Source organism: Cucurbita moschata, unplaced genomic scaffold, assembly GCF_002738365.1.
Source record: "Cucurbita moschata cultivar Rifu unplaced genomic scaffold, Cmos_1.0 Cmo_Scf00016, whole genome shotgun sequence".
Classification (NCBI taxonomy): Eukaryota; Viridiplantae; Streptophyta; class Magnoliopsida; order Cucurbitales; family Cucurbitaceae; genus Cucurbita; species Cucurbita moschata.
The window spans coordinates 3169423-3197379 of record NW_019268532.1 but is presented as its reverse complement, the minus strand read 5'-3'; the positions used below and the strand labels follow the sequence as shown (position 1 = coordinate 3197379).

Sequence of the window (27957 nt, the reverse complement as noted above, 5' to 3'; positions counted from 1 at the left end):
AGCATTCTGACCGTTGTGCTTTCTCCATTGAATCATATTCTTCAACAGGCTGCTCTATAAAGTCATTCTCCTCTGCCATTCAATTCCGCGTCCAGACATGGCCACCCACTTCCACTTCGCCATTCTTTCAGCCATTGTTCTTCTCAAATATCTCGCACTTCCTGGTGTTACCTCGGCCACCCTGAATCTTGACACAGACAAACAGGCTTTGCTTGCAATCAAGTCAGCATTTCAAACCATTCCGCCTTCAAATCCCCTGTTTTCTTGGAGTAACCAAACTTCATCTCCCTGCAACTGGGTCGGCATTACATGCGACACAAATGGAAGCCGAGTTGTTGGCCTGAATCTCGCTGGCTTTCAACTCTCCGGCGCCATCGATCCTCACGTTGGGAACCTCTCCTTCCTTCGCTCACTTCAACTCCAGAGCAATCAACTAACAGGGCAAATCCCACATCAAATCAACAAGCTTTTTCGCTTGAGAGTTTTGAATATGAGTTTCAACAATTTACAAGGCCCATTACCTTCCAACATCACTACAATGGCTGATCTCGAGACCCTTGACTTGATGTCCAACAAGATCAATGGGAGACTCCCGGACGAGCTCAGCCGCTTGACCAAGCTACAAGTTCTTGTTTTGGCACAGAACCAACTCTACGGTGAAATCCCACCATCTTTTGGTAATCTGTCATCGCTTGTTACCATAAATTTAGGAACAAATTCAATCAGCGGACCCATTCCCACCCAATTATCCAACCTTCCAAACTTGAAGGACCTGATTATCACCATTAACAACCTTTCTGGGACTGTTCCTCCCGGCATATACAATATGTCTTCCTTGGTTACTCTGGCCTTGGCCTCCAACCACCTTTGGGGAACGTTCCCCAAGGATATTGGAGAAAAGCTCCCCAATCTTTTAGTATTCAACTTTTGCTTCAATAAATTTACAGGAACAATCCCTGAGTCGTTGCATAACATTACAAGAATACAAGTCATACGGTTCGCACATAATTTTCTTGAAGGGACAGTCCCACCAGGCCTCGAAAAGCTTCACAATCTCTTAATGTACAACATCGGATACAACAAGTTTGTGGGTTCAGATGCAAATGGGGGCCTCAATTTCATCACTTCCTTGACAAACAGCTCTCGCCTTGCCTTTCTAGCTCTCGATGGGAACAAATTTGAAGGTGTAATTCCGGATTCCATTGGGAATCTCTCCAAGGAACTTTCTAAGCTGTATATGGGAGAGAATCGTTTTTATGGGAAGATACCCACAACAATCTCTAATCTGCAGGGGTTGTCTCTTCTAAATTTGAGTGATAACTCGTTATCAGGTGAAATCCCAGCTCAAATTGGCAAATTGGATAAGCTTCAAATGCTTCTTATGGCAAGGAATCGATTGTCTGGTAGTATTCCAAGTTCTTTGGGTGATCTTCGAATGTTGAATCAAATTGATTTATCAGGAAACGAGTTGGTTGGTAACATGCCCACCTCTTTTGGGAACTTTAAGAATCTGCTCTACTTGGATTTATCCAAAAACAAGCTCAATGGAAGCATACCGAGAGAGACACTCACTCTGCCTGCTTTAAGCAAGATTCTAAATCTATCCAATAACCTTCTCAGTGGGTCTCTCCCTCAAGAAATTGGGTCTCTACAAAATGTTGTTGCCATTGATATCTCAAACAACCATATCTCTGGTAACATTCCTTCTTCAATTAGTGGCTGCAAAAGCTTGGAGGTATTGATAATGGCGAGGAATAAACTCTCAGGTCCTATTCCAAGAACGTTTGTTGATCTTAGAGGCCTCCAGCTTCTGGATCTCTCCTCCAACCATCTGTCAGGCCCCATTCCTGATGAGCTTCAACAGTTAAATGCTCTTCGAACTCTTAACCTTTCTTTTAATGATCTCGAGGGAGTTGTTCCAATGGAGCTTAGAAATATCACCAACCTTTATTTGCAAGGCAATCCAAAGCTTTGTGATGGATATTTCTCATGTGCAGCCACAGGGACAAAAGGGAAGGTAATTAAAATTGTTGTCGTCTCTGTTTTATCAGCATTGTTAGCAATATTTCTTGTATTTGGAACTTTGGTTTACTTCATGAGAAGAAAATCAAAGGTTCCATTGTCATTATCAACTGAATGGGTGAAGGGGAAGCCTGAGATGATCTCCCATCGTGAGCTTTGTTTGGCAACGGATAATTTCAGCCCAGAAAATATGATTGGGAAAGGAAGCTTTGGGACAGTCTACAGAGGCTGTTTGGAACAGGGGATTGGTATTGCAGTCAAGGTGTTTAACACAGAGAGAGCTGGTTCTGTGAGGAGCTTTCTTGCTGAGTGTGAGGCTCTAAGACATGTGAGACATCGAAATCTTGTTAAGCTAATCACATCATGCTCCAGCATAGACTTGAAGCAGCAGGAGTTTCTTGCTTTGGTTTATGAGTTTTTAAGCAATGGAAGCTTGGATTCATGGATTCATAAGCATAAACTTCATGAAGATGGAAGTGGGCTAAACTTACTGGAGAGATTGAACATTGCCATTGACGTTGCTTCTGCGTTGGATTACCTCCACAATGGCTACGACGTTCCGATTGTCCACTGCGATTTAAAGCCCAGCAACATTATTCTGTCGGAAGACATGACTGCAAAAGTTGGGGATTTCGGGTTAGCTCGTTTTCTGATGGAAGGCGAAACCAACCAGTCTGCTTCCATTACTTCGAGTCGTGTCTTAAAGGGTTCCATTGGCTATGTTCCTCCAGGTTTGTGAACGTTAAAGTTTTGTGTTTTATTCAAAAAGAAAACTCATCCTTTAAAGGGTTTTCCAAACTAAGTAACCCTTCTGGATTTGCAGAGTATGGAGTGGGAAGAAAGCCTACAACAGCTGGAGATGTGTACAGTTTTGGGGTGACATTGGTGGAGCTTTTTACAGGGAAACGTCCAACAGACGAAAGCTTTTCAGGAGAGCTGAACTTGATGAAATGGGTTGAGTTGGGTTATCCAAAGAACATGGATGAAATAGTGGACGCTGCGCTGTTAGAATCACGATTCAACTTATACTATGAAGAACAAGAGATTAACCCAAGAAAACAGTATGATTGTCTGGTTGATGTCATGGGTGTTGGACTCTGTTGCACTGCTAATTCGCCTGATAAACGTATTAGCATGAAAGATGTGTTTGTAAAGCTCAAGACGATAAGAGCCACTCTTGTTCATCATTCAGATGGGAACAATGAGTGAAAAAAGCATCCACTTGTTGCTGATGATATTGGGGACAGTTATTGCAAGGATTTGAGAGTATAAAACAGTGGTAGTGTTGATATTTTTCTTGTACAAGTAATAAACATAAGCACTTGTAGATTGGTTTGAGCAAATGACACTTCAGCTCTTTTAACAAATTTTATAGGTTCAATCTATCCCAGAGGCCCAACGTCTTAGTTAGCACTCGTTCCTCTCTCCAATCAATTCACTCCCCTTTGAGGTCGAGCGTCCTTGCCGGCACACCGTTTGGTGTCCACTCCCTTTCGGGGCCCAACGTCCTCACTGGCACATCGCTCAAAGTCCACCCCCTCTCGGGACGCAGCGTCTTCGCTGGCACACTGCTCCGTATCCACCCCTTTTGGAGCTTAGCGTCCTCGCTGGCACACCGCCCGATGTCCACCCTCCTTCAAGGCTTAGCGTCCTCACTAGCACACCATCCAATGTCTGGCGCTTATACTATTTGTAACAGTAAAAGCCCACCACTAACATATATTATCTTCTTCGAACTTTCCCTTTTGGGCTTTCCCTCAAGGTTTTTAAAATGTGTCTCACATCCTTACAAGAAATGTTTTGTTCTCTCCACCGATGTGGGATCTCACAATCCACCCCCCTTCGAAGCCCAGCGTCCTTGCTGGCACACAGCCCGGTGTCCACCCTTCTTCCGGGCTTACGTCCTTGTTGGCACACCGACTGGTGTCCACCCCCTTTCTGGGCTCAACTTCCTCGTTGGCACACACCTCGATATCTGGCTCTGATACCATTTATAACAGTCCAAGCTCACCGCTAGCAGATGTTGTCCTCTTTGGACTTTCCCTTTTAGGCTTCCGCTTAAGGTTTTTAAACCACGTCTGCTAAGGAAAGATTTCCACACCCTTCTAAAAAAATGTTTCGTTCTCCTCTCCAACCGATGTGAGATCTCACAATCCACCTCCTTTGGGGCCCAACGTCCTAGCTAGCACACCACTCGGTGTCTGGCTCTAATACCATTTGTAACAGTCCAAGCCCACCGCTAGCAAATATTATCCTCTTTGGACTTTTCCTTTTGGGCTACCCCTCAAGATTCTTAAAACGTGTCTACTAAGAAGAGGTTTCCACACCCTTATAAAGAATGTTTCGTTCTCCTCTCCAACCGATATGGGATCTCATAATCCACCCCCTTCGGAACCCAGCGCTCTCGCTGGCACTCGTTCCTCTCTCCAATCAACGTGAGATCTCACAATTATATATACTCTTAGACGACAAACTTGACTCCATCAATGGTGCATGAACCATAAGCACAAGCAAACTTCCAACTGAAAAAGACAGCGATATGCGCATTCTTCATATTGAAATGAATGACTTCCCAACAACTATAAGCATATAGAAGTGTAAACATGCTGAATTATCAATATTTTCATCTCACCAAATTCAAGGACTGTGACAGATAGAAAAAAGTCTAAAGATAACATTTCAAACAAACAACAAGAGTTATAATATCAAAGAATGCATACCAAGTATTCCTCTTCAATCAAAATGGCAGATTCTCCTCCTCCTCCACAGATGATCCACTTCTTTTGTGTTTTCATTTTAGCTTTTGCAGTTTCTCTTGGATCGTCCATCTCGACCCTTGAATCAGACAAGCAAGCTTTAATCTCCCTCAAGTCAGGATTCAATCATCACCATCTTGACCACCCTTTATCTTCATGGAATCAAAACTCATCGCCGTGTAATTGGACAGGCGTTTCCTGCGATAAAGATGGCAAAAGAGTCATCGGCCTCGATCTTTCTGGGTTGGCGCTTGCAGGGTCTGTACATATTCAAATTGGCAATCTTTTGTTCCTCAAATCTCTTCAACTTCAAAACAACCAAATAACAGGTCAAATTCCTGTTCAAATTAGCAATCTTTCTCGCTTGAAAGTTCTTAATATGAGCTTCAATTACATAAGAGGTGCCCTCCCCTCCAACATGAGTGGAATGGCAGAGCTTGAGATTCTTGACTTGACTTCCAACAGAATCACAAGCCAAATTCCAGAAGAACTCAGCAGATTAACAAAGCTTAAAGTTTTGAACTTGGGACAGAATCATCTCTACGGTACAATTCCCCCATCTTTTGGGAACTTGTCTTCTCTCATAACCTTAAATTTAGGGACCAATTCAGTTGGTGGTTCGATTCCTTCTGAATTGGGTCGTCTTCAAAATTTGAAGAACTTGGTGATATCCATTAATAATTTCAGTGGCTTTGTTCCCCCAAGCATTTACAACATGTCTTCTTTGGTTACTTTGATCTTAGCTGCAAATCGTCTCCATGGAACACTCCCCAAGGATTTTGGAGATAATCTCCCAAATCTTTTGTTCTTCAACTTCTGTTTCAATAGATTTTCAGGAACAATCCCTGAATCAATGCATAATATGACCCAAATAAGAATTATACGGTTTGCTCACAATCTTTTCGAAGGAACAATCCCACCAGGATTGGAGAATTTGCCTGATCTTCAAATGTATTATATTGGACACAACAAGATCGTTAGCTCGGGTCGAGATGGGCTTAGTTTCATCTCGTCTTTGACCAACAGCTCTCGTCTCACCTTCATAGCAGCTGATGAAAACTACTTAGAAGGTGTTATTCCTGAATCCATTGGAAACCTTTCTAAAGTCTTCTCAAGATTGTACATGGGAGGGAATCGAATATATGGGAATATTCCATCTTCAATTGGCAATCTTCAGAGCTTAACTTTGCTGAATTTGAACAAAAACAAGCTATCTGGGGAAATCCCACCTCAAATTGGCCAATTGGAGCAATTACAATTACTGGGTTTGGCTCAAAATCAGCTCTTTGGTAGAATTCCAAGCTCATTGGGAAGCCTTGGGAAACTAAACCATATTGATTTGTCGGGAAACAACCTTGTCGGGAACATCCCCAATTCTTTTGGAAACTTCACAAACTTGCTTGCAATGGATTTGTCCAGCAATAAGCTTAGTGGGGGAATACCCAAAGAGGCTCTAAATTTTCCTAGTTTGAGCATGATTTTGAATCTCTCCAACAATATGCTGAGTGGGAATTTACCTGAAGAAATCAAGTTCCTCGAAAACGTTGAGAAAATTGATATCTCTGAAAATCTGATCTCTGGCGAAATTCCTTCTTCGATCAGCGACTGCAAGAGCTTGGAGGTATTGATAATGGCGAAGAACGAGTTTTCAGGTCAAATTCCGAGTAGTCTTGGAGATATTTTGGGATTGCGAGCTTTGGATCTTTCCTCGAACAAACTTACAGGTCCTATTCCTAGGAATCTCCAAAATCGAACAGCTTTGCAGCTGTTGAATCTCTCATTTAACGACCTCGAAGGAGTAGCTTTTGAAGGTGGAGATTTAAAGAGAATTCCAAGTGTTTATTTAGAAGGAAATCCAAAGCTTTGTTTGCCATCGGTATGTGTAAATAACAAACCCCACAACGAAAAGAGAATCAAAATCATTGCTTTAACAGTCGTCTTCTCAACATTAGCACTCTGTTTTACAATGGGAGCTTGGTTTTATCTGACCAAGAGAAAGCCAAGAACTCCACCATTGTCAACAGATGAATTAAAAAGGCAACACGACATGGTCTCATACGCTGAGATTCGAGCCGCCACAGCAAATTTCAGCCATGAAAATTTAGTGGGAAAGGGAAGTTTTGGGTCAGTTTACAAGGGGTACCTGAATCAAGAACATGGCGAAGTTGCAATCAAGGTGTTGAACATTGAACGAACTGGGTATATTAGGAGCTTTTTTGCGGAGTGCGAGGCCTCGCGCAGTGTGCGGCATCGGAAGCTTGTGAAGCTCGTTACGTCGTGCTCGAGTATAGACTTTGAAGGAAGGGATTTTAGAGCTCTGGTTTATGAGTTTTTGAGTAATGGAAGCTTGGCGGAGTGGATTCATGGGGAGAGGCGTCACTTGGATGGAAGTGGGCTGGGGTTTTTGGAGCGATTGAACATTGGCATTGATGTTTGTTCTGTGTTGGAGTACCTTCACCATGGCTCTGAAGTGCCCATTGTTCACTGTGATTTGAAGCCTTGTAATGTTCTCTTGGCTGAAGACATGACTGCCAAAGTTGGGGATTTTGGGTTGGCTCGGTTGTTGATCGAGAATGAAGGGAGCCCTTATTCTTCCATCGCTGACTCTCATGTTCTTAGGGGTTCCATTGGTTACATTCCTCCAGGTTTGTGCTTTTCATATTCAAATTTTTATATGATTTGGTTAAAGTATCATTTTAGTTCTTTATGCTCGTGATGGGCGAGGTTCGAATTTTTTCCGAGTAAAATGTTGGACGAAAAGTCGTAGAAATGATTGGGATGCTTGTTGTCCTATCACGTACAAGATCTCACATTGGTTGCAGAGGAAAACACATTCCTTAAAAGGGTGTAAAAATCTCTTCCTAACATATGTGTTTTAAAACCGCGAGGCTGACCGCTATAGGTAATGGGTCAATTGGACAATATCTGTTAGACGTGAGCTTGAGCTGTTATAACTGGTATTAAAGCCAAACACCGGAGATGTGTCAACGAGGAGCCCTCTAAGCCCCCAAAGGGGTGAATTATGAGATCTCACATTGAGAGCTAAACACTGGGCAATGTACCAGTGAGAGGCCCACTAGACCCCCAAGGAGTGGATTATGAGATCTCACATCGAGAGCAAACACTTGGTGATGTGCCATCAAGGGGCCTGTTGGAGCTCTGAAGACAGTGGATGATGAGATTTCACATTAATTGGGGAAGGAAACAAAACATTTCTTACAAGAGTATGAAACCTCTCTTTAATAGATGCGTTTTAAGACCATGAGACTACTTCAATGCGCAAAGGACAAAATATCTATTAGCGGTGGACTGAGGTTGAGCCCTATTATACTCTATGAGTTGTTTTAGTACATGAAAGAGGTCAATTTACTAGTAGTGGGCTTGAACGGTTATATTCTATAAGAAGTCAATTGGTTAGCATTGAGCTTATAAAATCGACGTAATATTACAAAGTTTAAAGGTATTTTTATTGTCGTTGCAGAATACGGCATGGGAAGAAAGGCAACAGTGGCGGGAGATGTATACAGTTTCGGTATAACTTTGTTGGAGCTTTTTACCGGGAGAAGTCCGACCCATGAAGATTTTAGAGGAGAACATAACCTAACCAAATGGGTTCAGTCCAGTTACTTAAGAGATCTGATGCAAACAGTTGGCTCGCCTAATCGACAATTAAACATTGGCTTCCATTCCCATAACGAAGGTCGGCAAATTAGTGAAGATAAGATGATGAAGTGCTTGATTGAAGTCATTGATGTTGGCATCTCATGCACCGCTGATTATGCTAATACACGCATTACGATGAAGGATGCTCTTTCGAGACTTGAAAATGCTAGACATTCCTTGCTTAAAACCATGTAGGTATGTATTACCTTTGTTAGGTATGTAAGAGTATGTTGTAGAACGATAGACGTTACGCTTGAGATTTGTACGGATCGGTTTAATACCAAAAGTCGTTCTTCTCACAAAGATGATGGTCTAAAGCAACAAGTTCTACCCAAAAAGTTATAGGTAACCTTGCATTTGGCCATGCCATAACAATCCAAGTTCAGGCTCCTGAGAAGAATTTATAAGAGGTCACTCAATATAAAATTGTTTCGTGTGACCGCTCTCATTCGGACTCAGGTGTCACGTACCCACCAGTTTCTGTCTTAGTTCGTCCCTAAACCACATTTTATTGGGAGAGGTACTGCTCTGATACCATTTGTTACGTCTCATGTCCAAGATTTTGATACTCAATGGCTGCGACATTCCATTGCATCTCCTGTGATATGATCACGTTACCTACTCTTTGCTCACGAGTCATTCCAGCATGTTTTGTCTCACTCACATGTATCCCAGAAAAATTATTAGGAGGTCACTCAACATAGAATTGCTGTAGGTAAAGTGCTTAATTATGAAGTTCTTAAGATTGAGCCAGTGAAAAGGAAGCCCCAAATTGTTGGTACAGGTAGAAACTTTAGTTTCCTTTTTAAGTTTTTTTTATTCGTCCTACTCTCAAAATTATATATACATATTATTATTATTATGTGAGAGACAAAACATTTCTTATAACGATGTGGAAACCTCTTTCTAATAGGCACGTTTTAAAATTGTAAAGCTGAGAGCGATACGTAATTGGGCTAAAGAGAACAATATTACAAATGATATAAGAGCCAAACACTAGACGACGTGCCAACGAGGACACTGGGCCTCAAGGGAATGAATTGTGAGATATTTGATCGATTGAAGAGGGGAACAAAACATTCTTTACAAGGGTGTGGAAACTTTTTACTAGACACATTTTAAAACCACGAGATTTACGACAATATATAGTGGATTAAACAAGACAATATTTGCTAGCGGTGTGAAATATTATATTGTTTTATTGAAATTTAATTTTTTTTATAAATTATATGAATATTATTGAATTTATTAAAATGTAAATTTTATAAAATTTAATAGATTTATAGAACTTAGCGCCATTTTTGAAGGCCAAATTGGGAGCGCCGAATCCCATTCCATGGAAACATAGAAAACCCGGGAAAACACCAAAATCCGCAAACATTAAAATTAAAAACTTTTCAAACCCCAAAATCCAAAATCATTTGATGCAAATTGGGTCGCCATCTTTGTACCGCCAAATCCATTTTTCTGCGTTTTCACTTTCAAATCCTCTGCCAAAAAATGGCGGTCTTCTTGTTCCTCGATTCCTTTCCCCTCCCTACAAAGTCCCCCCCCTCACACCTCCTTCTCCAACTCATCCTTCTCTCCTTCCATCTCTCTCGATTTCCTTTCCAATTTCCGATCCAGTGAAAGGTCGATTGAGTTCAGGATCAAATGGCTGAGACGCAGAACTCTGTCCGTGTTACTCGTGCTTCCAAGAAGAGAGCTGCCATGGCTTCCATGCCCGAGGATCAGCCCGCCAGTAAAAAGCGGGTGGTTCTTGGAGAGCTTTCGAATATTCAGAACGTTACTGGCTCACTGCCACAGAAGAGGAGGGCCAAATCTCAGATTACCAAATGCAAGCCTAAGAAGAGAACTAAGGTTTGTGTTGCTCCGACGATCAAGACGGCTGTTCTTGAAGATAATGAACCGAAGTTGAGTATTGATGATATCTTGGACGATCCTGAGATGAAGGGACCTTATTCCTCGGATATCTATTCTTATCTTCGCATAATGGAGGTAAGATTCTTCTCTAACTAATCACCTTTCTCGTGCAAATGGATTCTGATTTTGGAATTTGGTGTATTTTGTTTTCGTGATCTTGGTTGTTTCTAATGTGATGATTCTCTTCAGGCGGAACCGAAAAGAAGGCCGATTCCTAATTACATAGAGAAGATCCAGACGGATGTAAGTGCCAATATGAGAGGTGTTTTGGTTGATTGGATGGTTGAGGTTGCTGAGGAATACAAACTCGGCCCCGATTCTCTGTATCTGTCCATCTCTTACATCGATAGGTACCTATCAATGAACATCCTCAGTAGGCAAAGGCTTCAATTGTTGGGCGTTTCTTCAATGCTTATCGCCTCGTAAGTTCATCAATATTGAAGTTGTTAATGTTAGATCATAAGCTCTGAAGGCCTAATTCTTGAATTTGTTTGATCAAACAGAAAGTACGAAGAGATCACTCCTCCACATGTGGAAGATTTCTGCTACATAACAGATAATACTTACAGAAGGGACGAGGTGAATATTTCCCTTCTTAACTCAGAAAACATAAATCTAGTTCTTGTTGCTGGGTATGCAATACTGAGACATGATTTTGTGATGTTGTAAGGTTGTGAAAATGGAGGCTGATATACTTAAGTCTTTGAACTTTGAAATGGGAAATCCTACTGCCAAGACATTCTTAAGGCAAGTATAATTTAACTGCAGTTCTTCATGTCTATTGGAATCTGATCTGTGCTTTTTGTATTGACTCGTTCGTTCTGGCTTCTTTATTTTGTCTACAGGAGGTTCACTAATATTGCTCAAGAAGATTTCAAAGTAGGTCCTGTTCTTTATATATTTATTCACTTTATCATGCTTGAACATTGGATCAGCTTAGAGTTTCCTATTTGCTAATGATATCCTTTATGCTCTGAACAGACACCAAGTCTGCAATTGGAATTCCTGGGTCATTACCTTGCTGAGCTTAGCCTACTGGACTATAATTTTGTTAAGTTCTTGCCTTCTTTGGTTGCTGCTTCAGCTGTGTTTCTTGCAAAATTCATCATGCGCCCAAAGCTGCATCCTTGGGTAATAGCTTGTTTCAGACCCTTGTTTATTTAGTTATGAACTTGAAGTAATTTGCTAATATATGCGTGAATTGCAGGGTTCAAACATACAACAATACACAGGCTACAAGCCAGCTGATCTGAGGTCGTCTGTGCTTTTGTTACATGATTTGTACATGGCCAGAAGAGGAGGGTCTCTGATTGCTGTGAGAGAGAAATACAAGTTGCATATGGTAAGAAACTTCATCCACTATAGTTACATGGAACCGATAGTTTAAGATGCTAATGTTTATGTTTCTGATTGGAACAGTTCAAATGTGTTGCAATGATGCCTTCACCCCCTGAGATACCGTTTTCCTATTTTGAAGAAGCTTAGATTGACACAAGGGTCTTTGATCTAGTTTACTTGCTAATTTAGTTGACAAGAGAGGATCGGATTGGATATCTTGGTGTCTAATGAAGACATGATTTTAACACTCTGCTATTTGGGAAGAAAATTTGGGTTCAGCTCCCAACCAGACTGATGATTTTGGTACCTCAAAGATTAGGGTTCATGTTCATATTAGTTGAAATATGTTTATTATTTTGATCAGTTGGCCATTTTGTACTCCTTTGTACCTGTAAATTGGAAGTTACTACCATATGAATAACAGTAAGGATTGCGTCCATGGCCTTCTATATTTTCTGAACAAGAAACGCAATTTTTCACAAGGACATCCTACAAAAAAGCCTGCTGGTTGAACGAATATCAGAGAACTATTAGAGTTTAAAAAACTGATAAAGAACACCAACAAGAAGCTTTGATCTTCGTAAGTTCAAAATGATTTATTCAACCAAGGAACTTATCTTCAAGGATGCTTTGGTTTCTTTTTTAGCTAAATATTTGAGAGAATTGCATTTCATGCATTAATCTGATGAATCTTTGCTTTTGATGGAAGAAATGGATCATAAAGGAGTAGATGAATGTTTGAGCTTCAATCCTTATAAAAAAACCCATCACATTAGATTGATACAAAAGACCCCACCAGTAGTAAAATGAAAGTAAAATAAGAGATGATTCTGGGAGGAATCCAATTGAAGGAAGCTTCCTCTGGAGCTTAGCTGAAGTGACGAGACCACTATAAATTTCAAATGCATTTTCCTATGTTGAGCTAAAAATCTATTAACCATATTGAAGATGTGTTAAATCTGCTCATTTTCTGACCTTCATGTTTATCAAGCATCTGACTACAGTTGAATAAGGTATGTTACTTTCATCTCTAGTATCTCATGTAAGTTCTTTGGTGAATGCTCCTTGGCCAAGCTCCAGTTCAAAGCTGTTCAATAGTCTTTGGATATAGTTCTTGTGATTTGCAAGCTTAGAATTTATCTGTTCTGTCAATCCCAAATCTTTCATCTTGTATGCAATATTCAAATGGGATCTTAAACTTGCAATTGGAAGCAAAACCTTCATGTTATAAATGTTCATCAGTGTGCTAGAGAAATGTTATTACATGCCAGTAATTATCTTTTAGTAAACACAACTACCATGTGACGTTTCAAAGCCGTGGCTTATATCAAAAGTATAATCTCTTTTGTATCACTATCTCAAAGGCTGTCTTAGCCATGAAGAGATCATTTTGATGCACCTCTTCCTATATTTCTTAGTTGAATGGAAAACTCGATGGTTCTGTCATTTATACAACTTATCCAACTAACCATTCAGGAAGACAATTTTAGCTTTCTTTTATTTCAGATCAAAATCAAAGCATGCAATTGAGGAGATTCAACGACCTAGTGACATCTGCCTGGAAACAGGTGAAATTTCTTCTGTATAAATAATTGTCTTGTTTGTGTGAAAACCCTTAACCATGAATCTGGTTTCAATTTTTAGTTTTTCCAACTCCAATTTCAGGTTTAATCTTGAATACTATAATTTTCCAATCTTTCATCTCGCTGCTGGTGTTATCTTTGGTTATAGAATTTATTTGGCTATGTGTGATCGTTGTAGTTTGTTTTAATGTTTAGAAAATTTCAATTCTTCAAGTTGAAATCAAAACTTGCACATGTTATACAACTTTAGATTTATGTGAGATACGAAATTGGTTGGAGAGGAATGAAACTTTATTTATAAGGGTGTGGAAACCTCTTCCTAGCAGACATGTTTTAAAATCGTGAGATTGACGGTGATACGTAATAGGCCAAAGCGGATAATATCTACTAGTGGTGGACTTGGGCGGTTACAAACTGAATTAGAGTCAGACATCAGGCGGTGTGTCAACGATGACATTGGGCCCCCAAGGGGGTGGATTGTGAGATTCCACATCGGTTGGAGAGGGAGACAAAACATTCCTTATAAGAATGTGGAAACTTCTCCCTAGCAAACAGGTTTTAAAACTGTGAGGCTGACGACGATGCACAACGGGCCAAAGTGGACAATATCTATTAGCGGTGGGCTTGAGCTATTACAATAGATTTCCTGCAATTATGATTATTCAAACTTAACCTATGACCCATTAGGATCACGACACATGGTGGAATGAAAGCTCTCTCTCCCAGCTATGAAGCTCCTCAAAAGGGGTTAAATAGAATAAGAAATCTTTTTAATGTGATGAGTGAAGTGAAGCACTAATGTCCGTGATCTAGTTTGTTAATTAAGATTTAGGATTTAGGATTGAGGAAAAGCGACCATTTGTGAGCATGCCTTCCTTTTGTACTTTTTTCTGTTTCCATTTCTTCCTTTTCAAACACTGAACTTAGTTTTCGTTCTTATGATATGAACTCTTTTTTCCTCCCTTTTAGACCAAGTTTCATTGTAGTTAATGAAAACTTGATTTGCATTGTTAATCTTTTATTAACAAAATAGTCTTTTCTCTTCGAGTTATTGCAATAGTTCAAGCCCAAGCCCACTGTTAATAGATATTGTTATATTTGGGCTTTCTATTTCGGGCTTCCCCTCAAAGTTTTTAAAACTGTTTGCTAGGGTGTTTGCTAGGGAGAGGTTTCCACGCCCTTGTAAAGAATGTTTCGTTCTCCTCCCCAACTAATGCGGGATTTTACACTTATCTAACCTAGTTGGTTCAAGAGCTACAATATCAGTACCATAACTCTCTTATCTTTCACGTTTAGACAAAACATATCGAGACTGATAGCCAACTTTGCTTGTATGCAGGTCCTTCAACGACAATGAAAGGATACGGAAGGGTGTTCTACGATTGAATACAATTACCACATAATCAGGTATTTTGGTGTATTATTTTTCGAGCTTTCTTTCTTTCGTCAAGAATTAAGTTGATTTAAACTTCGAACCAAATAATATCATACCATTGTGAGTATATAAAGAAGTTGGTCGTCATACTATTACGAAGGCTCTTAGCTCAAGACTCAAACCAACTCATTTGAATAGTTTGTATTTGGATTGAAGAGTTAGAGCTAGAAGTGTTAAAAAGTTGGGTCCAAAAGGGTTACCGAATCCATGTCTAATCCACCCCTAAGCATCTGAAATAAACCAGAGGCTGAGATAGATAGATGAGGGAATCCACTTTAACACAGAAAGCAAAAGGAGATTAATTGTGTTGTAGGAAGGAAAGGAGAGGAAATTGGGAGATTGTAGTACGTTTTAGGCGTGGATTTGACCACTCAAAAACGTCTGCTTTAAGCAATGCCCAAATTAAAGATAGATAAGAAAAAGGGAAGATTTGTGTCCGCATTTCTTAGGGGCCCTTGAAAATGCAAACAAATTTAAACCCACTGCCCACTGCCATCCGACAAGATTTGCCCACTTGAAGGACAGCTGAAGAAAAAAGCATTGCACAACACCCAATAATACCAATATACTATGTTGTTACTTCTCTTCTTTTTCTATTTCATCAAAAGCTTACAAAAAGGCTAACCTAATACCTCCTCCAAAAGTTTCTCCTTGAGCTTAGAAAATCATCTTGTCCTCCAAACATAGTTTAACATAAAATGTGCTAAAAAGTTGGATCTGCCCTGTAACGACCCGGTTTTTGAAGCATAGGTCGACCACATGAGACTTTTGTGATTTAAAAGTTGGAAAGAAATTTTAAGTACTATCAAATAAGACAATACGAACAAAATCAAATATGGTTTTTTACAAGTACCATTTTTTAAAACAAATGAAGATACAAAGTCTAAAACAATATATCTCCAACATAAATCACAACAATTACTACGCATGAAAACTTAATATAAAAACAAGAAGACATAGACCCATTACACAACCAACCACCTTCCTTGTTACTTCCTTGTTACGCTCCTCATTACACCTTTGCCTTGACCTAGTTTTCAAAAAATGAGTATAAAAATATTTAGATATGCATACATACAAAAATTTAATGTAAAATTGAGGAATCTAAAACTATTAAAAACCTAGACCAAATGCAGGGATTTGTACGAAACATTAGAACCAATCATCTCAACAATCACATAACAAACAATGCATATATATATCTAATGTTCATTAAGAACATCCAATAGGAAAATCACTTCAATAATGCGATTCCCACAAATATATTCTTTCATTTAGCTTAGGACTGACCTAACCAAATTCAAGAGAGGCCAAACTTTGTCACCAGAATCACAACATTCAATCATTGAACTTGATACATACAAATCTCATTCCGAACGCCCAAAAGTAGTGTTAAACTGAACAAAATTGAAGTAAACTCATCAAAATAAAGTGTGAATCGAAGAGAAAACACACTTAGATTGAAGAACCAGTTAAATCAATATGAAAACTAGTGAAAAACCTTCCGAACCAGATGCGAACTGCAGAAAATAGTCAAAGTAGTGAAAAACTAAATTGAACAAAAGTTGAACAGTTGAATTGGATCAAATTAAACCAATTGTAAATTCGATAATGAACTTTACTTCAACACAAAACATGTGCCAAACCTCAACCTGTAACAACTCACTTATTGAGAGATTTGAGTCACAAATCGTCACTAAGTATAATGAAATATTTAAATATACACAATAATTTAAAACTTATTTGAAAGATGAAATAAGTGAAGATCTTTCCAAAACAAACCATAATTAAAAGGCATAAAAAAAAAAAGAATTTACTTTTTAGAAAGAGTGAAGAGTGGGAAACACAAAATGATATAGGCATTTAAATATCCAGCATTTTCTGTTCTTATTACTGATTAATTAAGAAAAGTTAAATTAAATTATTAGTCCCGTGAACCAGAATAGCGCCAAATCCACACTACAACTACTCAACTCCCCCTCTCGATTTCATATCCCATGATTTCATTTTATACCCCTTTTTCTCTTCCTTCACTGCCCAACAGACAAACCCACTCGCCTTTTCCCTTCTGCCTCTCTTTCCATGCGGTTCTTCAAGCTGCCGTTCATGGCGGTGGCCTTGCTGCTGCTGCTGCTCCTCCTCTCAGGCGACATTAATGGAGAAGCCAATACCAATACCGTGAAGCTACCAAGCCAAGCAACCAAAGACGGCAACAGACAAATGAAAGAGCAACGTAGGATGAGGCCATTCCATGTGTTCATGTCCAGTAAGAGGAAGGTCCCAAATGCTTCAGATCCACTCCACAATCGTTGAGTTTTCTTCCCCTTTTCTCTTCCTTTTCTTTCTCCTTTCATCGGTATATATAAACAAAATCTTCATACTTTTATATTATATATATGTAACAACATTTTGGTTGTCTTTGGATGGCTGCCTGGCTGTTCGATCATACAAGAAGCTTTTATGTGATTAGTTTTTACGGCGATTGTGTAATCTGGTATGGTGTTAAGTGTGGCTGTGGCTTGTCTTATGGGATAACGCAGCTGGATATTTCATTTCTTTGGAAGATAATGGAAAGTTACAATTTTATGAGATAGGATGAGGTTTGTTAGTTTTAGTTTTATTTTGACTTTAAGTGATTGATTTTGAGATTAGTTTTTTTTCCCTCAAATCTAACCCCCCCCCCCTTTGGGAGGGAAGAAATGTATTTTTTTTTTTTAAATTTTTACATAGGCCGGTCCTTATATTGAACTTTGGAGCATATTCCATGACCATTTCATGTATCAAATATTAAATAATGAATCTAGATAATATATTTGCTATCGTTACAATGATACATTAATAATTTATCCTTAATAATTTAGTCCATATATCTACCAAATGAATTTGTTAATGTTTGGCCATATAATTAATGACGAATTAAGTTTTTTTTTTTACTTAGAGTAGGACGTGTGTTTTTTTGCTTTAAAAGACATGTGAGCATAGTGAATTTTTTAAGTTGAATTATAAATTTGATGTGACACTCAAGTAAAGAATCTATGTACCGAAACTATGTCTAAACAAGGATGATCTTGAGGATAAAATAACTAAAAAATGTCTTAAAAGAAGTGAAAATTACTATCTTTATTAATGAGGTGCATCTTATGTTTCGGTAGTTCAATCATAAGAATTTCATAATTAAGCGTGTTTTGCTTAGACCAATTTTATGTTGGGTAAATTTGAATCGATAATAGGGCTCCGAAGGTTGAAAACCAACTTTTGGAACAATTTTATTGTTAGAACAGGAACAACGTTTGTCAGTTAGACAATGTTTTGTCTTGTTCATAAGTTTGGAGTAGCTCTTGTAAGAATAGAATTTATGAACCGTCATTTTCATATAAGAGAATTTTTGAAGCAACATTCTTCCTCATTTTAGCTACGTCCACTGCATTAATTTCAAGTTTTATAATATATTTTCTTTATTAAAGAAAATTTATTTGAAGTATTACATTTATTAAGGACCGAACTCAAAGCTAGCTAACAAACCTCGGTTCACTCCAGCCCATCAAACTTATATATTTAGAACAATTTGGGACTATTCAACAACATAGTCAAAATATTATCAAATGATCGAGCACTGTGGCATATAGATTAGTGTCCAACTCCGAAGATACAACACTCTTAGAAAGTGAAAGTATCAGAATATTCAAGCATTGCCTAACAAGTATTCTTTCTCCCAACGACGCATGCAAAAATTTAGTAGTACTAGTCAACTAATTATACTTAAATTGCTACAATAATTATAATATAATAATCATACGGACACTATTATGATAATAATTTCCTTACTCAAGAAGCAAACAGATGAAAAATAAAAAGTTATAAACTATAGTTACCACAAACGAGCGCACAACCTCAAGTTCTTACGACATAGTCAATTAGAAGTTGAGGAGTAAGCTTACGACAATTATTGGTTCTATACAAGTTACATGCAGACCACCACCATTATTTCAATAGAACTTAAAATAACTTAAAAACTTTTAAGAATATTTTTAGAATGTATAATAAGATATTAATAATTGAGAATATGGACGTGGACGTGGAAAATCAAAGAACCGATTATACCTGCCAAGCCACTCGGTACCAAATTCAGCATATGGCCATCAACGCAGCGCACTCGCGACGCCGTTATCAGCCGTCTGATCGAAACCCTTTCCTCCCCTTCAATGTTCTCTAAGCGATACGGCACTATTCCAGCGGACGAAGCTGCTTTTGTCGCGCTAAGCATCGAGGAGGAGGCGTATGCCATTACCAATGGCTCCCCTGCCACCATGGACGACGGCATCGACATTCTCCAGGCCTCTACTCTAAGCAGATCAGTAAGGGGATGCTTGAGGCGGTAAACCCGACTTTTGAAACTGAAACTTGAATATCTATCTGTTTGGTCTTAATTTTATTGCCCTGTTTGAGCTTCTTTTACTGGAGATCTGCTTGTTCATTATTTGTTCTTCTTGTGTTCTATGGTCTTAAATGCATTGAAAAATGGAAGCGTTTTTTTGCCTAGAGATTTCTTCATTGGTTAATTTAATGTGGCTTGAATCTTCTTTGTTTTCTTGGAATTGGAATCCTTCCATTGTTCCTCCATTAGCTAGGACTTGTCTCTCTAGAACTCTAATTAGTTGTTAGCCCAACAAAGCACCTAAACCCTTTGAATATTGTGTAGTTTCATTCATCATTGACTAAGAATTTGTGTTGAAGATAGTTTGTAATTTCTTGGAAGTGAATGACTCTATGAGATCTCACGTCATCGGGGAAGAGAAGCATTCTTTATAAGGGTGTGGAATCCTTCCACTAGCCCACGATGTTTTAAAAATCTTGAGGGAAGCTTGGAAGAGAAATTTCAGAGAGGACAATATCTGCTAGCAGTGGACTGTTATGGGTATGCCAGCGAGGATGCTGGCCCCGAAGGGGAGTGGATGGTGAGATTTCATATCGATTCGAGAGAGGAACGAGTCTCCCAAAGGTGGGTGGATTGTGAGATCCCACATAGGTTGGAGAGGAGAACGAAACATTCTTTACGAGGGTGTGAAAACTTCATCCTAGTAGACGCGATTTAAAAACCTTGAGGGGAAGCCCAAAAGGGAAAGTTCAAAGACGGCAATATCGGCTAGTTGTGGGCTATTATAGAGTCCGTCAGAGCTTCATTGGGCCTTGAAAGGAGGTGGATTGTGAGATCTCACATTGATTGGAGAGAGTAACGAGTGCCAGCGAGGACGTTGGACCTCGAAGGTGGGTGAATTGTGAGATCTCACATTGGTTGGGGAGGAGAATGAAACATTTTTTATAAGGGTGTGGAAACCTTACTGTTTCAGACACGTTTTAAAAACCTTAAGGGGAAGCCTGGAAGGAAAAATCCAAAGAAGACAATATCTACTAGTGGTGGGCTTAGACCGTTACAAATGGTATCAGAGCCAGACACCGGGCGATGTGCCAGCGAGGAGGTTGAGCCCTAAAGAGGGGTTGACACGAGGCTGTGTGCTAGTAAGGACACTGGGTCCCGAAAGGGGTGGATTGTGAGATCCCACATATGTTGGAGAGGGGAACGAAACATTCTTTATAAGCCTCTCCCTCGGGTGGGAGAGTCCTTCTCGAAAAGTTAAAACCAGAAAATGAAAGCCAATCCATAAACATGTAAAGTTTATACATTTGCATAGGCAGAGATCAAAGTGTGAAGTGTACATATAACCCATTTGTAGAGGGAAAAAAGAAAGAAAGACAAAGAACTCATTTGTAATGCACAAACCAACAACAAACAAAGAATGGTCAGAAGTTTCTTTGAATCATGTCTTCAACTAATGTCCTGGTCCTCTTTTGCTCGGTCCAGAAGTATGCTTGAATGCCCATCTTCCCTTCCGACCACCACCAAACCTAACGAACTCAGTCGTGTTACCTTTCCCGACATGCTCCCGGCCAGTTCCCATCACAGCCCGAGTATCTCCCATCGATGTGAGCACCCTGCAATCCACATGAACAAACACCATTGCCAACAGTATCATCACAGCCAAAACTCCAACACAACAACGCTTCATCCTTCCTTGTGAATCTTCCAAATATGTTCATACATTTAAACTACCAAATTCTTTGACTCTGCCTTTCATTTCCCACTGAGAGAACATTGACTTGTCCAAACACAAGGCCAGTTGTTCATACGTGAAGAAAAAGTCAGAAAAAGGGAGAAAGTTGTTTAGCAGGGCCACCGCCATAAGATCTGACGCAAAAATTAGACACTTTTATGAATCACATACAGCTTCCATCCATCGGCACGCGGGTTGTATCTTTTTGTGATATATAATTTATAATTGTTGAAGAAGTTCTTCTGGTGTGAAATTTCATCATCCTTTTGGGCGTCATAGTTGATGCAAGGAAGTTTCGTTTAAAGAGAATTGATTATGATTATGTATGCATCTGGAAATAACATGCAGATATCATAAAGTGAGTGATGAGAATAAAGGGGAAGCGTTGTAGATATTAGTGTGTGTGTTTGGGTATGAAATGATTGATTCAGGCTGGCGATTTGCTGCCTTTTCTTGGGTCATGCATGCTCTCGATCCAATTTGGTTCTTATGACAAAATTGTAAGATCTCGAACTCTAAACCCTTGCTCGATCCAACTTTAACTTAAGCTCGAAATTGGTGTGACGAGTATACACTCGTGTGCAACACATTACTATTACGTGAAAATCATGTGAAATTTCTCTTCTCCAAATTTTGACAACAGTTGTAGCACCTGAGTTCTGATGAGAAATTAAATACCCATTTCTTTCTACAAGTTTAAATTTTCGTAATTTTATTGAGATCTTTGAAGGACTTTCGCATTAGTTTCACGAAGGAAGTTAGAGTTGAGTTGTATGGGAAGTTGGAGCTCCAGCATAAGTTAATAACGATAAGTTTTCTAGTTTTAGATTAAATTTGAGCGTGTTTATTTCCTCCTATAGTTGATTAAAAACTATGAGAAAAATATTTATGTAAAGGTGGATTAAAACTTTACCAAGTTTGGTGCAAAAACTAAGTGGATTAAAACTCTACTTGTGATGTCCCACACTGGTTGGGGAAGAGAACAAACCACCATTTATAAGGGTGTGGAAACCTTTCCCTAGCAGACGCGTTTTAAAGCCTTGAGGGGAAGCTCGAAGGGGAAAGCCCAAAGAGGATAATATCTGCTAGCGGTGGATTTAGGGTCGTTACACTACTACTTTAAAGTCGTGTGGAAGAGTGTACCAACTGGCCATATATGATGTTTAGATTAATAGGTACCATGTTGTCCTAATAGTACTTTATGAGGTAGTGCCTCAATCCGAGATGTCGATTTGTCACACACTAGACCTGTAGCGTCAGAAATGGGTGAACCACCTCTTTTGAATCCAAAATGAGTCAATGAGCCGCTAGAAAACTTTTTTACTTTGAGGCACCTAAGAACTCAGATGGTTGTAAAGACTAGGCCTGAACTTCCTAGAGCCTAGATAAAAGTTTGTAGATATCACCTAGGTTAAAGATGTAATGAGAGCTTAAAAGTAGGTTGCTTATTGAGTATTTTTATACTCGCTCTTTTCTCTATTTCTTTAGGTGTTCGAAAGTTGCTGGTCGAGGTGGGGCGTCAGTCCTTCTTTGGATTTGAGACTTTTGTATTTTGTTTTGTAACTGTACCTTGAACCCACTTTCCCATTTATAATAAATTTGAACAACACTCAGTTTGTAATTGGATTCCGTTTCATAATTAAGTATGATGTTTTTTTGACCTGTATTTTTATCTTTTATTTTTATTTTATTTGCTTTTAATCTTTGTTCCTTTTTAGTCACGGTCTCATATTTGAATATTTGAAAATCGAATCGGGACTATGGTTAGACACTATTTGTGGGACGAAAAAGTTCTACCGATATCAAGAGATATTGAAGGAGATAATTCCAATAGAGACCACCACTTTGAACCCGTTAATGGGATATTCATTCAATTCATTTCATATCTTTCAAGAGTCCAACAAAAAGAGGAGCTTTTTTTAAGAACGAAATGAAGAAAAAAAAGGATGATGGAAGAAAAATTGGGTAAATACGAGCATAACTTTTACGTATCTAAAACATCGTTTGCTTTTCTCGAGATCAATAGTTTAGTGCTCGAGTTTTGAATTATATACGTTCTCTCATTATTTTTCCATCTCTAATGATTAAATTTTGGATCATATCTCAAAATATAAGTAGCGATGAACAAAAGACTAACTTGAATCGAAGAAAAACAGATTTTATTATAACGAGAATGCATTTTTTAATCCGTCGTTCTAATTAAAACTATACGAATTTTGTGTTTATGATTAATGATAAACAATTTAAAGGCTATGATTATGCAAATTATTGCACCACATCGATCCATTATGATGAATTATTGAATAGGATAAGATGGATGAAGATAAAAGGAAACTAAATTAGTGTATGAGTAGAGATGGAGGGTACATATCCTATTCGTACTCCTTGTCCTTCCCAACCACTTCATACCAACTCAATTATCATCTTCTCAATTTCTAACATCTCTATAATTCATTTTAGGCCTTACACACAACCACAAACTTTTAACGACATATGTGACGACATATGTGACTGTCGGTCCAGTCTACGTGCATCCAACTAACATTTCATTATCAATAATTCATAAAATGTTAGTATTCGAGTATGTAAGATCTCACATCGAAAGGGGAATGAAGCATGTCTTATAAATGTGTGGAAACGTCTCTCTAACAGATGCATTTTAAAATTATGAGGTTGACGACGATATGTAACGAGCCAAAACGAACAATATTTGTTACTGGTAGGTTTAGGCTGTTACAAATGGTATCGGAGACGGACACTGGATAGTATGCGAGCGAGGACGCTGGCCTCCCAAGGGAATGGATTGTAAAATCTCACATTGGTTGGAGAGGAGAACTAAGCATTTGTTATAAGGGTATGGAAACTTATCCCTACCGATGGACTTGACGATAAGTCACCATAGATTTGAACTCATTTGTTCAAATTTTTCCTGCATCTTCTGTGACATGGTCATGTTACTTACTCCTCCCAACATACCAACATGAGTTCTTCCAATATGTTTTGTTCGGTCACGTTACTTACTCCTCCCAACATACAAACATGAGTTCTTCCAGCACGTTTTGTCTTCACTCATATGCATTTTAAGAAAATTCATAAAGGTCATCTAACATAAAATTACTTTAAATCTTTAACGTGGTCTCGATTCATTTAAGTATCTAGACCTCGCTATGGAGAAGTAGGATAATTTGTGGTATAATGATTGAAGTTGTTGCAAGGAGGTCACCACAACTTTACACCTAAGCACTTTCCAAACTACTACATTCTCTATTATTATTTAATATTTTCTTTTTTGTGTTTCTTGAAAATTTAATTTATATGAACTATTTATTATTTTTATTATTTATTTTCTTTTTTCATCTATATTTTCACGCTCTAGGTTATTTCATTCTAGTTTTAGTGTAAGTTATCTCATTTTCAAATCTAGTTTGCTATCATACATTATGAAATGTTCTTCGCTACAGATAAACTACTAAGGTAGTCGGCCTGACCTTAGTAGTATAACAATGAGAAGGTGACACGAGAGAGACCCTGTTGGAGATCCTCTAATCGCACCCACATAGTGTACGTATTGCATTGCTAGGTGCATATAAGTCATACTAAGTCTAAAAAATACGTATGTGAACCTCATAACAAGTGGTAAGTCTCTCATTAAATATTAACTCATAATCCTCTACTAATACCACAATCGGACCATCATATGATATACACGAGATAGAATTTTATGCAATCACATCTCTATTGTATTCATGAAGATAGAATTTTATGCAATCACGTCTCTATTGTACTCATGATTTAGTCTACTCACATGTCTCTAGATATCCCTAAGCACTTATATACTAGCATAAATAAAACATTCCTCCTCTTCCCTGTAAAATTGTGCACAAAAATACAACGGCCTAAAAAAAAAAAAAAGTTAATTTTGAAATTATAATGGTAATATTTAAACTATATGTATACATATATTTTACAATTTTTTCGAATAATTATTTTTTAAAAGAATAATAAATGGAAAAAAATTAAACTGTGGAAATTGATCTACGCAAACTCGGCACCGGGAATCTCCACATCGATCACGATCTAAAAAAGGTAGTAAATTGAGATATTTATAGAAGCTTATGAATATTTAGTTTAATGTAATATTAATGTTAGAGATATATATGGATTGTTTTACCAATTTAAAAAGCAATTGATATCTCAGAATTTGTTGTAAAATGATTTATAAAACCATATATTGAACTGTATTTTTGGATAAGTCTAAAGACCAACTAGTCAGCTCCTAATGACGTCATTTTCAATTATGCTTCTCCAAAATATTGTCTCCAATTTATGCCGCGGGCAGGCATGACCTCTATTGACATGATTGAATTCAGGGTATGGGTATAACTCTGATATCATGTTAGATGAACACGACTCTCCACAATGGCATGATATTGTCACTTTGAGTATAAGCTCTCATGATCATTTCCTAAATTAGCGGATGTTCTAAGTGCACTTTGAAATTCCCTTATCTTCCATTGTATGGGATCGTTTATATATAGATTGGGGTTTTATTTGCTATCAATTTTATATGTATTTGCAGCTTTTCAAAAACAAACGACAATGGACTGAAACACGTAAACGAAGTTTAAGAGAATTGTTTCTTTTTCTTCTTCTCTACAATAAATCAAAGATTAAAAGAAGTTTTGAACATCATCCTTGTATCGAATTGGAACTCTAAACACCTTCATCCATTGCTCTTCTTCTCTGTACACTGCCAAAATTATTGTGATTTCTGTAGAACATGGAGGGGTGGGGGTTCGGTTTATGGCGTTTCTGCTAATCGACCTTGCTTATTCCAATCCGCTTAACTACAGCGTTTCCGATGGCCTCGCTCTGCACAACATTCCAACCCTTCTCCTCAATCCCAGACATGTACTTCCTCACTTCGATTTTGATCATCTCCTGCATCGCACTCAAGAACTCCGCACTGAATACCTCCGATTCCTTTGCAGTACCTACCGGAGGAGTTGCCTCGGGTATCTTCAGGGTCGGGCTCGCAACCGAATCTGACCCGTATCCGGATGTCGAATTCGATCCTGGCAATGACAGGCAGAGCGAGGTGGGAGGATCGTTAACAATCGAACCGCTTCTAGCTAAAGGTCTATACACGGGCGGCGATAGAGACGAATCGCTCAAATCAGATCCGGATGGACTACTCGGGTTGAATCCAAACCCGACAGGACCCGGACCAACGCTAGCGGATCTCTTCAATGGCGGATCGTTGAAATCTTCACCAATAGCAGCAGAGGATTTACGCTTCAGCGTCGAATTCCAGTGATTCTTAATCGCGTTATCGGTACGGCCGTTCAAAAGACGAGCAATCGTGGCCCATTTATTACCAAATTTGGCATGAGCTTTGAGAATGGCTTCATCCTCTTCAGCAGTAAACGCTCGATGCTCCACCTGAGGAGAAAGCTGATTACACCACCGGAGACGGCAGGATTTTCCAGATCGACCTGGAATCGACTTACTAATCAACGACCAATTCCTCGGTCCGTAGCTTTCAACCAATCTCTTCAACGATTCATCCTCTTCAGGACTCCACGGACCTTTAATCCGATCCAAATCCTTCCTCACCGAATCCATCGAACAAAGATTCTAACAATACTAAATAACAAATTCAAATCCACAAAAAGAAAAATAAAAAGAAAGAAACGCTTACGAAAATCTGTACAGAAGAAGAACAAGAGAAGGATTTGGAGAAGCGGTGGAGGCGGAGCCTCACCCTGTTTGTTGAAGAAGTGAAGAAAGAAAAAGGGTATTTATATGAGAAAAGATAAGAATGACCGGTTGAGCCGGTTGTTTCCAGTAGAGGATGCTTCGAGGGAAGGTAGTTAATCGTATACAGCTGTTATAGACACGTGTCAAATAAATACAGCGCGTGTTTTGACGTAGCTGGGACCCATTTAGACTAATACACCACGGCAGTTAAATCGTTAAAAAAAAAAAAAAAAAAAAAAAGTAACCGCATTTTGAAAAATTATAAAATTAAAATTAATTAAAAAATGGAAAGAGGGAGCCGTTGGAAAAGGACGTTAAATTAAAATTCGAACGTGGTTTATTTATTTATTTAATTAAAAAGGAAAAAGGATAAGAATAATTTGAAGGGGGGGAGGGGGTACGGTTGGATAGGAGCGGAGGGGTTTGACTATGACAGGCTGGACAGCATTTGGAAATAATTATTTTATATTATTTTAAAAAAGGATATATACAAATGGCAATGCGTTGCTGAGCTGGCAAGAGAACGACAAAACTTGAGTAGCAGAATCGCGGGAACAACGCCCTTGCTTTGCTATCATGTCAGTCCAGCCTGTAATCTCTGCTACTAACCAATTATGTACTGCCACCTGGAAATTGCAACCTTCACTCAATAAAACTGCCAAAACCCCCTCCACCGGCTTTCCCATTTTCACGTAACTTCCATTTCTTTTCCTTTTTCTTTGTCTCATTTATTCCTTTTAAATTTAAATTTAATTAACTAAACTTTATCAAATTATTTGTATTAAAATCATTTTAGGTAATATATTTATACTTAAAAAAAAAAAAAAGATTAAAAAAAGGTAGGCCAATCCATTATATAAACATCAACTAAACTTATTTTCCATGGATCTAGTCCAAATTCACTAATAAAATTTAAAAATTTGTTGGGTTCAAAAATTTTTCTAGATCTATTCTAAAATTTCTAGTTAATTAGATCGGTGATTCGAGCCATCTAATTTAAATAAAGGTCACAGTCCAACCTAACCCTTAATTACAAACGCTAAATAATCTTAGTTTTTATAATAATCTTAAATATAGGGTAAAGTAGGATGGTATTGTAACCCTATTTTCGAGTTGGTCGAGTTGACTTAACAAAAAAAAAATGTCGACCTACAATTATATCTAAATTTTAGATTTTTTTAAAAGATTCAATCTAATTCAAACCGACAATCCAAACATAAGTCAATATTTATAATTTAGATGGGTTGTATTCTAAATTATTTAAACACTAATAAATGAAATTTAAGAGAGAAACAAAAAAAAAAAAAAAAAAAAAAAAAAAAAAAAAAAAAAAAAAAAAAAAAAAAAAAAAAAAAAAAAAAAAAAAA

The 27957-nt window shown here is 38.3% G+C and overlaps 5 protein-coding genes and 1 long non-coding RNA gene across 6 annotated transcripts; 5 read left to right on the top strand and 1 right to left on the bottom strand.

Moving 5' to 3' along the window:
* The first annotated feature begins 97 nt into the window (after positions 1-97).
* On the top strand, positions 98-3589 carry LOC111454628 (putative receptor-like protein kinase At3g47110). Its single transcript, XM_023096123.1, has 2 exons — positions 98-2753; positions 2846-3589. The coding sequence occupies exons 1-2, from the start codon at positions 98-100 to the stop codon at positions 3229-3231; spliced, it is 3042 nt and encodes a 1013-aa protein (XP_022951891.1). The 3' UTR covers positions 3232-3589.
* An 828-nt stretch (positions 3590-4417) lies between these two features.
* LOC111454627 (putative receptor-like protein kinase At3g47110) lies at positions 4418-8636 on the top strand. The gene is made up of 2 exons (XM_023096122.1): positions 4418-7423; positions 8260-8636. The coding sequence occupies exons 1-2, from the start codon at positions 4735-4737 to the stop codon at positions 8634-8636; spliced, it is 3066 nt and encodes a 1021-aa protein (XP_022951890.1). The 5' UTR covers positions 4418-4734.
* Positions 8637-9880: 1244 nt separating this feature from the next.
* On the top strand, positions 9881-12149 carry LOC111454745 (putative cyclin-A3-1). Its single transcript, XM_023096268.1, has 8 exons — positions 9881-10439; positions 10554-10786; positions 10868-10943; positions 11035-11111; positions 11210-11243; positions 11346-11495; positions 11572-11706; positions 11784-12149. Exons 1-8 carry the CDS (start codon positions 10095-10097, stop codon positions 11847-11849), a joined length of 1116 nt encoding a protein of 371 aa, XP_022952036.1. The 5' UTR covers positions 9881-10094; the 3' UTR covers positions 11850-12149.
* Positions 12150-16826: 4677 nt separating this feature from the next.
* Positions 16827-22469, top strand: LOC111454626 (MFP1 attachment factor 1-like). The gene is made up of 3 exons (XM_023096121.1): positions 16827-16986; positions 18810-19095; positions 22319-22469. The coding sequence occupies exons 1-3, from the start codon at positions 16827-16829 to the stop codon at positions 22368-22370; spliced, it is 498 nt and encodes a 165-aa protein (XP_022951889.1). The 3' UTR covers positions 22371-22469.
* Positions 20136-21226, top strand: LOC111454477. Its single transcript, XR_002712430.1, has 2 exons — positions 20136-20237; positions 20318-21226. It is a non-coding gene; the product is annotated as an uncharacterized LOC111454477 (long non-coding RNA).
* A 2961-nt stretch (positions 22470-25430) lies between the features above and the next one.
* On the bottom strand, positions 25431-26621 carry LOC111454476 (transcription factor MYB44-like). Its single transcript, XM_023095969.1, has one exon. It carries the CDS (start codon positions 26453-26455, stop codon positions 25646-25648), a length of 810 nt encoding a protein of 269 aa, XP_022951737.1. The 5' UTR covers positions 26456-26621; the 3' UTR covers positions 25431-25645.
* Positions 26622-27957: the final 1336 nt, after the last annotated feature.

Bases quoted from the DNA above. Each gene is read 5' to 3' on its own strand.
- LOC111454628 (XM_023096123.1), top strand. From the start codon at position 98: ATGGCCACCCACTTCCACTTCGCCATTCTTTCAGCCATTGTTCTTCTC. The intron at 2,754-2,845 runs GTTTGTGAACGT...CTGGATTTGCAG, and splicing joins CATTGGCTATGTTCCTCCAG to AGTATGGAGTGGGAAGAAAG.
- LOC111454627 (XM_023096122.1), top strand. From the start codon at position 4,735: ATGCATACCAAGTATTCCTCTTCAATCAAAATGGCAGATTCTCCTCCT. The intron at 7,424-8,259 runs GTTTGTGCTTTT...TTGTCGTTGCAG, and splicing joins CATTGGTTACATTCCTCCAG to AATACGGCATGGGAAGAAAG.
- LOC111454745 (XM_023096268.1), top strand. From the start codon at position 10,095: ATGGCTGAGACGCAGAACTCTGTCCGTGTTACTCGTGCTTCCAAGAAG. The intron at 10,944-11,034 runs GTGAATATTTCC...TGATGTTGTAAG, and splicing joins ATACTTACAGAAGGGACGAG to GTTGTGAAAATGGAGGCTGA. The intron at 11,707-11,783 runs GTAAGAAACTTC...TGATTGGAACAG, and splicing joins AGAAATACAAGTTGCATATG to TTCAAATGTGTTGCAATGAT.
- LOC111454626 (XM_023096121.1), top strand. From the start codon at position 16,827: ATGGCGGTGGCCTTGCTGCTGCTGCTGCTCCTCCTCTCAGGCGACATT. The intron at 16,987-18,809 runs GTAAGAGGAAGG...GGAAAATCAAAG, and splicing joins ATTCCATGTGTTCATGTCCA to AACCGATTATACCTGCCAAG. The intron at 19,096-22,318 runs GTAAACCCGACT...CTATTTCTTTAG, and splicing joins GTAAGGGGATGCTTGAGGCG to GTGTTCGAAAGTTGCTGGTC.
- LOC111454476 (XM_023095969.1), bottom strand. From the start codon at position 26,455: ATGGATTCGGTGAGGAAGGATTTGGATCGGATTAAAGGTCCGTGGAGT.